At 37.5% G+C, this 9,962-nt stretch overlaps 1 protein-coding gene across 1 annotated transcript; it reads left to right on the forward strand.

Annotated features, from left to right (window-relative positions):
• The first annotated feature begins 1,144 nt into the window (after nucleotides 1-1,144).
• Nucleotides 1,145-8,710, forward strand: LOC134816669 (uncharacterized). Its single transcript, XM_063825620.1, has 3 exons — nucleotides 1,145-1,268; nucleotides 1,397-1,564; nucleotides 6,129-8,710. Exons 2-3 carry the CDS (start codon nucleotides 1,526-1,528, stop codon nucleotides 6,876-6,878), a joined length of 789 nt encoding a protein of 262 aa, XP_063681690.1. The 5' UTR covers nucleotides 1,145-1,268; nucleotides 1,397-1,525; the 3' UTR covers nucleotides 6,879-8,710.
• The last annotated feature ends 1,252 nt before the right edge of the window (nucleotides 8,711-9,962 follow it).

The raw sequence follows: 9,962 nt of genomic DNA on the forward strand, positions 1-9,962 counted from the left end.
GTCTAAAGAAGTATGAGTTAAAATTATTTACCTGAATTATCAGTTCATTCTGGGAATGGATCCAGATGAAAAAAGAAACTCATTAAGTTCATGATACGCCACTCACCGGACAATCCGCAATCGCTATCTTTTTCCTTTCACTTTCACTCTATCTTTCACTTTCTTTATATTGTATTCTGTAACCAGAATGTTTTCAGGATAAGTACGGAAGGACGACTCTAAGCTGCGGAGAAGGGTAAACATCTGATAGTAGACGTTTTGATAGAGAAGTGTGATGCTGACCCAACGATCGAAGATTGCAAAGGTAAGAGTACATCTTTCTGGTATTCTGTCAGGCGTGACGTGACCTAACATCACTTGGTGATGGACGTCCACGACTCACGTGTTTTTAATATAAACATTGTCTCGCCTTTATTCTAACTCTCTCTTCCACCAGGTAACACACCTTTGATGTACGCTGTGAGCGCAGGTTCCTTGGACATCATCTCAACTCTGGTCGGCTACTTCCTAGTCGTCAACTTCCCTATAGACAAGCGGAACTTGGTCGGAATGACACCATTGTTACTGGCCGCTAAAATGGCAGGTACGTCCTAGTAACCAGATCTCTCTGTTTTCGAAGGTTAAATGTTACCGTTAAGATCTACTTTAGATGGGAAGTGTTATCTGTTTGATCTCAGTTGGTGACTGTCTGAATTGCACCCTCTTTTCTCCTCCCTTTATTCCAGGGACGTTTGGGGCTCTGTAATCCTAATTTGTTAGTTAGAGGTAGCAATAAGATCAGTCCCATTATATGTCCATCAACAAAACCAATTTGCACCATCACTGTGGTACTACATCTGAAGCTAAACTGTGTATCAGGTTCCACTTCTGGTCGACCTCCAGCTGCATTGCTCAGTTACAACCGGCAACATTTATAGCGCCAGATGTTTATAAACTTTTATAAACTTCTCAATTTTCATGCAATGATCAATGATCATGGAATACGCAATGTTTTCAATCATGTAAAAAGGGCGTCAAAAATGTTAATTCGCATTGTTAAGACTATCAATATTCAATATTCATATTGACATAATATGTTAACATGAATCTGCGATCGTAAAAGTAATATTGTGTTAATACCTGTATTATAATTCTGTTGATAACCGGCTAATGTTACCAATAATTACAGATACGAGTGTGCTAAAATACTGGTAGAGGTTGGTAATGCCAACTTGCATTTGCGGGATGTCGACACCTTCCGAAGTGCCATCGACTGGATCAAAATTACGGTTAGTTTGAGTTTTAGATAAGAGAACGATTAATACATTTTGTGACGCAGCTCCTTTTGTTATGACGTAACAGCACGTGACGTAACAGCACGTGATGACCATATAAGGTTATAATATCTTACTTTCAGTGTCCTGCCAACTGGAAAGTTATTGCTCTTGATCCGATAGTAGTCAGAAAAAGGGACTGTGCTCTGAAAAGACTCAGAACTGAAAAGACGAAGTACAGGGTTTTATCAGAGTTTTTCACGGACGGCAAGATGCCCTCCTGTTGGAGGAACAGTTCAAAGGGAACTCAGGTAAATGATCATACCTCGTGGTGTGACGTCATGTCACGTGGTGTGACGTCATGTCACGTGGTTTAAAGATACATTTCATGGTGTGCTTTAATTTATGAATCTCGTTTCAAACTCGTTTTCAATTATCGACGACTGATGCGATTATCATCAAATTATCATTTCAACAATCAATACACCGTCTCCGGCCTTAGTACAGTCAAATCCGTCCTTATTTGAGCCTTTGTCGGACAAAATTCGCAACAAAGCGATTTTAACGGGATATGGTCGGGACAGGTCCCAGGAATCATTCCAGAAAATTCCCAAAAAATCTGACTTGAGCAAAATCCACAATTACCACTTTTTTACCACCTTTTTACCACTTTGGTTTTCCGCAAATAAGTCACGTTCTGAATATCCTAGAAGATTCTAGTTTAAAGCAGTGTGTTTAGAAAACAAAGGATAATAACTTTTTCTTTAACAACTTTTTCTAAAATAAATTATTTAATTAATTAATTAAATAATTAATAAATTTTCAAATATTTAAAAAATATATTTTCATAAAAATGTTCACAATTACATTCCACGTATATTGAACTAATTTTTATAAAAAATTTGAAAATTTTCACTTTCAATATTTTGGACTTGTAAAATTTTCGAAATTTGTAAAGAATAACCACTATTTACCACTTTTTACCACATTGGATCTCCGCTAATAAAACGACTTCTGAATGTCGTAGAAGGTTCTAGATTGAACCGATGTGTTCAAAATATAAAAGAGAGCAAATTTTTATGCGCCAACCTTTGGATTAGATAATTAATCAATTAATTAATTAGATAATAAGTAAATTTTTAAAAATTTCAAAAATATAATTTTTACCAAAAATCTTTGCCGTGACGTAAAACGTAAAATGAATTTACTTGAATAATAGAACAAACACCGTCACATAGATTAAATAACAGATAAAAAGAGATGCAGATAAATGGAATAAACGGTAAAATATCCAAATTTGTACGATACTATTGTATTACAGATAATAACTATTTACACATCATCTCTCGACTTAGTGTTGTGCTTTTAAACTAGATTGTTAAACTGGTTCGTTTGGAAGCGTAAGCTTCAATTTTTAATTTATGTTGACTTCTCTTCGTCAAAAAGTTGAATCTGCTAAAAATCGAGGACTGGAATCACTCGGAATAGTCGATATTTTGACTACAGAAGAACGCATCGTGTGCCTGATACTGTACGCGTGCAGATTCTATGTAAGTAGCTGTCAACTGATATACAATAGTAGTAATATGTTTTTACCGTTTTACTTTTAAGTTTGATGTCAGCGGAGAGCGCGACTAGAGGCATTCTTAACCAATACAATGTTTTAATTTACCAGGCAAATGAGGAGTTAATTCCGGTGAATAGCTTTAAGAGTGCGAATGATCGACAAAGTACATTTGTATGGAATGAAATATGGAAAGGGTTGCTGTCCCCAGGTACTATTTTAACTAATTATCTTTTAGTAAGTGCACTAACTTTTAAACTATGCCCAGCAAATTTGAAACGGATAGTTACAGTTCTGAAGCCTTTCATACTCTGTATAAATAATCAAACCGTCGCACCACAGATTGGATAAACAACCCCTGGTCACTGAACGAAATTAAACGGCAGTACAACGGCCTGACCGATTCCGCTCAGAGTGACGTCTATTGTGTGTTATTGCAAACAGTGACCATAGACCAGTTCCAAAGATTCTTATCGGCCAATGAAGATGAGTCCGTTGTAACTGAGGCAGAACAATCTTTAGTTCACGAACACAGTTTAAACAAATGTCCATTCTGTAACCTAGAGATCGCACCAAATGATAAATCCTCAAGTCGGGTTACAGGCAGGATAAGTTATTGTGTCGGGGAGGGGGGAGGGGGGAGGTGGTATAGTACACATACGTTAGGCATTTTTACCCTACGTCTTGGGGCGATTCGGAGTCAGCGTCCAAAAATACACTGATTTAGATTAATTTCATACCCAAAGGGCCTTTAGTAGGAGTGCATACGTTAGGGTATTGTTTCTCCGTAGCTTAGTGCACTCGATTCCCACTATAGGGATCGTACACAAAGCCCAATTACGGTATCGTAGCACCCTGTCGCATGATTAGCGATTAGGTAATCATTGATTACCCAATCAATTTCGCTAACGAGATAAACAAATTGCTTGATGACTTCGTCATTTTCAGTCTGTTTCGCGCCATCTTTTCAGAATTCAGATCATATTCCGAATGTAATGGCCTATTGCAATGTGCAGTTAACAGCATGTTCGCAAACACGATTATGTTGATTACAAGACTCAACGAATGTGTATTGACTCACGGCACCCCCACTCCCCCTAAACTTGGAGGATATTTTGATTTCTAAATGATATTTAACGACCACGTTGCTGCTATAATACCGATTTGAAACATTACTATCCAGGGGATTGCAGCAGTATTGTTGCACTTACCAAGTGACACAGATTTCAAAGTTGGTGACTATCTACACGCGAACTGCAGAAAAAATATGACACGTCGACCACCAACTAAACCTGCATTGGAGCGTGCTGTAGTAACGAGAGCTCAAGTCGATACATTTGATTATAAAAATTGTTGCGTATTTTGTGTGCGACGGATAGTTTTGGACACTAAGAATCCTAATAGAGATACTTGCTGTTTGATAGAAACACTCGACTGTGTAGCTAAAATCCATTGTGTTATTGAGCATCGCAATGACGATTGGAGTGCAGAGGTATAGTCCGATTTTAAATGGCTTCATAAGATACATACTTCTATATTATAATACTACAAAATATCGCGATGGATTGAAACTTAATTTTTAATGAAAAATTGTTAATTATTCGTGTTATGCAATTTTAAAATATTTTGATCGAAAATAATTTTTATAATTTTTGAATATTTGTTAAATAATTGATTAACTGATTAATTAATCATCTAATCCAAAGGTTGGCGAATAAAATTTGTTATCTCTTATGTTATTAACACATCGGTTCAATCTACAACCTTTTATGACATTCAGAAGTCGTTTTATTAGCGGAGATCCAATGTGGTAAAAAGTGGTAAATAGTGGTTATTCTTTACAAATTTCGAAAATTTTACAAGTCCAAAATATTGAAAGTGAAAATTTTCAAATTTTTCATAAAAATTAGTTCAATATACGTGGAATGTAATTGTGAACATTTTTATGAAAATATATTTTTTAAATATTTGAAAATTTATTAATTATTTAATTAATTAATTAAATAATTTATTTTTGAAAAAGTTGTTAAAGAAAAAGTTGTTCTCCTTTGTTTTCTAAACACACTGCTTTAAACTAGAATCTTCTAGGATATTCAGAACGTGACTTATATGCGGAAAACCAAAGTGGTAAAAAGGTGGTAAACAAGTGGTAATTGTGGATTTTGCTCAAGTCAGATTTTTTGGGAATTTTCTGGAATGATTCCTGGGACCTGTCCCGACCATATCCCGTTAAAATCGCTTTGTTGCGAATTTTGTCCGACAAAAAGACGGATTTGACTGTACTACCTCTATTATTGGCACATGTTATCTCAAAATTTCCGTCAAAGCTCCTCAAGTATCCACGTCTGCTCGCTAAAGTGGTGAGCAGCTTGTCGCAAGTTGTTTGGCCGTTTGTCAACTTGGTTTTCCAATGTTAACCACTAGTCAACCACGAGACAGAAAATAAATCTTCTCCTGGCACAGCTCTCGCTTTAATCGGACCGGTTTTAATTTAGACTTGATTAGATTCAGTTAGCGCGGTCGCCGGTCAACTGAAAACCTGGATCATTTAGCGAATAACCACAAGGCACATAAAACGTGACTGGAGATTTAACCGCTGGGACATTTAACAATGTTAACGTGACAGTGAGAGAATAGCACGACTTCTTTCGGATTATTTTACACGGCAATTGACATGCACTACTATCCATTGTTTTAATTGAGATTTTATAAGCTTTTATACAAGATATTGTTTAAACATATGTCTAGATTTATATCCGTGTCAAAATCTAAATAGTTTTCATTGAAGTCGGATTGAAAGTTTAATCGACCATTTCTGTGTACATTGCACGGTGGTCTGGTTAAAATCTTCAATTGTGTATTGAACTGAACTCAAGTTTTAAATTCTGTATTAAAATGCATCATATCTTTTCATTAATACTTTGAGTTACGGCTCATAATTTGATAACTGTTTTTTGGCCCAAGAACGACATTTCACTTTGTATAAAGTAGACAAAGCATTGAGGTGTAGTTAAAATGTTTTCAAAGTCAACTGGTAAAAATCAATAGATTCTGCCAATTAGAATTTACAAATTTACACATACATTGTACCTCTAAAACACTTTGAAAACACGGGACTCAATGAATACAATAGTAAATGGGAACTTTGGACAACAAACATTATACTCATCCTACCAACCACCCAACCATTACAACTTAGTCATCGAATATTGTTCACTGCAGCCCTCACTGTTACAGCCGTTAACTGATAAATTACGCGTTAATGTTTATTTATTCATGATAATACGTTTTTAAAATACTTGCATTTTCAGGAGCCGAGGAAGCACCAGATAAACCGTACAATCTGCATCGTATCGGACCAAGACAAGGAACTAGAACCAGAACTCACCGAACTGGACGAGACAATCGACAGCATCCTGTTGAACATGTCCGAGCCTACCCCCTTCCTGCCACTTGTATCAGAATCTGTACCTCGGTCCATGTTTGATATTCCTAACGTGAACGAGGGTCGAGGTTGTTTCGTTAACGAGAACGCGGGCAAGTTTGTTGAGCGATGTGACAGCTCAATGTCCGTCGTGTCTGCTCCCTCTCCCACTTTCCCACGATTAGAGGACCCTTATTCTGAGGACGTAGCGTTCGTGCCCTCTCCAGCAACTCTGCAGAAGCCTGCGAGTGTGAGACGAATGGAGAGGCGGCGGTCCATCGACAATTCACTCCTCTCGCGCACTCAGGTGAACTCTCCAGTCATAACTAGCACCAGGCGTGTATCAAGACCAAACTTACCTGCTGCCAAGGTTCCTGACTCGGTGGCACCTCGAATTAAAGGGAAATCGTCCGGTGAGGTGGTGCGGAACGCTGGTGACGTCACGACACGTGGTGTGACGTCAGCACGCAACTTGTCGTCCCGTGAAGGCATGCGGAGCTCTAAGTTGACGACCAGTTCCATTGCTGCTCCTAAAATTACTCGCTCAGGTAGGGAGTGCAAAGACAGGAAAAATTCGCTTCCCAACATCAACAAAAACAATCATATTGTCCGTGATTATTCTTATGTTCATACTTAGCTTTTTTTTCAATTAAAAGACGTTTATTAACAAAGCAGATTTTCGAATATTTATTTGAATGAAAGGAGCAACAAGATGATGAATTACTTTTTGCATGACCATCGAGCCCACCAAAAGTTGTCAGTTACCTGGTTACAGTTACCTGGTTACAGTTACCTGGTTACAGTTGCCTGGTTACAGTTACCTGGTTACAGTTACCTGGTTACAGTTACCTGGTTACAGTTGCCTGGTTACAGTTACCTGGTTACAGTTACCTGGTTACAGTTACCTGGTTACAGTTACCTGGTTACAGTTACCTGGTTACAGTTACCTGGTTACAGTTGCCTGGTTACAGTTACCTGGTTACAGTTACCTGGTTACAGTTACCTGGTTACAGTTACCTGGTTACAGTTGCCTGGTTACAGTTACCTGGTTACAGTTACCTGGTTACAGTTACCTGGTTACAGTTGCCTGGTTACAGTTACCTGGTTACAGTTACCTGGTTACAGTTGCCTGGTTACAGTTACCTGGTAACAGTTACCTGGTTACAGTTGCCTGGTTACAGTTACCTGGTTACAGTTACCTGGTTACAGTTGCCTGGTTACAGTTACCTGGTTACAGTTACCTGGTTACAGTTGCCTGGTTACAGTTACCTGGTTACAGTTACCTGGTTACAGTTACCTGGTTACAGTTACCTGGTTACAGTTACCTGGTTACAGTTACCTGGTTACAGTTACCTGGTTACAGTTACCTGGTTACAGTTACCTGGTTACAGTTACCTGGTTACAGTTACCTGGTTACAGTTACCTGGTTACAGTTACCTGGTTACAGTTGCCTGGTTACAGTTACCTGGTTACAGTTACCTGGTTACAGTTGCCTTTCTAATTGCTCTGTAAAGTACAAGAACCGGCTCTTTTGTTTATTTTATGTACTATAATGCAGATTTAATGCACTGTACAGTTGGAAGCATTTATCGAAGCATCTGAACCGAACAACGGAACTCAAAGTGTATTTGTACATTTATGATTGAGATTAATTGTTAACTGTTAAATGTCTATTGTGCCCATAACAGATAGAAGGACGTCCAAAAAACATTTAGACTTTTAGGCAATCTTAACTGCGCTTTAGGAAAACCCGCTCCTTTATAATCTATCCTATATATTTGTGGACGTGTCCGCTAGGCCTGAGCTCCCTTTCTTTTGGACGTCCTTTAATTTTGGCGCCTGATTTGTTGATCATTGATTGACATTCGTTGTTAAATATACAATATCGCCTTAGTAACGAGATTAATTTACCCTGGTGCCCGGGTTCAGGGGAGAGTAGTCTCTAATAGTCCTAATATCTGTACCATGAAGCACCTTGTACCGTAATGTACCATAGTTGTGTGTACATTTGTGTGCCACATTCTAACACGTGAAGAACTCAGGCGATATCGATGTAAACTCGTGAGGAGCGTCTGGTCAGCCGAATATTGACATTTTGCCAAATTCAGGGCGAGAATCTGTTGGATATTTCGCTGTTAACTTTCTTAAGAAAAGATATAAATCTTTTCGGCCGTATTTTAGTGAAAGTATATTTTACTACAAATAGTTTTTTAAAGCTTTTTATCGCACTTTGGCCAGGTGCTGAATAGTTGAGTTTTCATCTATAACAAGGAATCTTAGAGTGATGATGTTGGTTTATTGTTGGTTCACAGGGTTTCAGACTTATTGATCAAAGTGAAATGTTGTATGTAAACTTATTAATCGTGATTTATTTTATGTTACCAATCACCTAGTTCAGAGTTAAATAATTAACCGTATTTGTCAGAGTTTAGTGCTATAGAAATTGATATTTATTTTCTTATTACATTAGTTTTTTCTTTTTCATTTTTAATATGTAGGTTTTGGATTCTGAATAATTCACATAATAGTACATCTTCTAAAGAATTCTCAGAAAACATGCCGGGTTAAATTAAGCTAAATTCATGAAATTGTCAGGACAACGCTATATTTAGATCCAATTCGACCAGATTAAAGGTTTACTCATCAAATCTAGATTGCAAAGGGACTAAATTATTTAAGAATAATGCTGATAAAACAGTAGCATTGACTAGAAACCAACATGATGGTACTGATAGACAATACAGCCAGACTCCCCCACTCCGGAATCACATTTCTGCAGACTTTTCCAGCTCGTGTCAAATTAATTCCGCAGATTGATCTGTCTTTGCTCCTCTAATTTGTATTATACGAGCAAAGGTAAAGGGACGAGTAATTTGAACGCGAATTTTACCAGATAATACCAATGCGTGGGCTGATCCCACTATTTCTATAACATTTGTATAAAGCCTTGTCTTCCAATCTGTAACTGAATAATGAAATGAAACATTTTGGTGGTGGGAGACTGCTCATAAGCACTGTGCAACATTTCATTACAACCAGGGAAAACAACTGAAAATTAGTATCGTATTAAGTCACCAACACTCGTGTCTCGAGCGCCATAACATTTTAAAATTAGCACCAAATGGATCTCTTTTCAACATGCACCTGTTGCATTCGATGCCAACTGCGTTATATCATGTAAAATCTAGAATTCATGGATCGTTGTGCATGCATGTAGCCACTGGCGATTAGAAACTTTGATACTGGTCGACCGTTGATATATATTTGAACCGTGGCAACCGACTTGAAGGAAACCGCGAGATTATTTTACTGTCACAAAACGGATATCAACAGCTAGATTTCAATGCGCATGCGCGCTATATATACACTACGCGACGTACATACATGCAGGTCAATAATAAAGGGTCGTTCACTTACTGGGCGGACCACTTACCTGAGGTCCCAAGGTAAACTCAACCATTGCTGGGCCGTCGTTTTGATAGAAATTTCATTAAACATTTAGAATATGCGCGGCGCTGTTAAAAATTAACTTATTTTTGATCAATTTGCTAAATTAAAAATAATTAGTTATTAAGATCAGATAAGTCTTTTATAAAAAAATAACTTTTTTATTTTATGGTTATTGTGTACCCAGCAAACCCTATCAGCTGGTGTATATCTCCAAAAGTAAAATAAATAGAACCTTCCGGTTTTCAACAAAATTTCCGTCTCGTAAATTAAA

The sequence above is a fragment of the Bolinopsis microptera genome, chromosome 6 (assembly GCF_026151205.1).
Source record: "Bolinopsis microptera isolate Bmic1 chromosome 6, MBARI_Bmic_1.0, whole genome shotgun sequence".
NCBI lineage: Eukaryota > Metazoa > Ctenophora > Tentaculata > Lobata > Bolinopsidae > Bolinopsis > Bolinopsis microptera.

Coding starts and splice junctions, on each gene's coding strand:
- LOC134816669 (XM_063825620.1), top strand. CDS start 1,526: ATGCCCTCCTGTTGGAGGAACAGTTCAAAGGGAACTCAG. Junction 1,565..6,128: donor ACAGTTCAAAGGGAACTCAG/GTAAATGATCAT, acceptor TTGCATTTTCAG/GAGCCGAGGAAGCACCAGAT.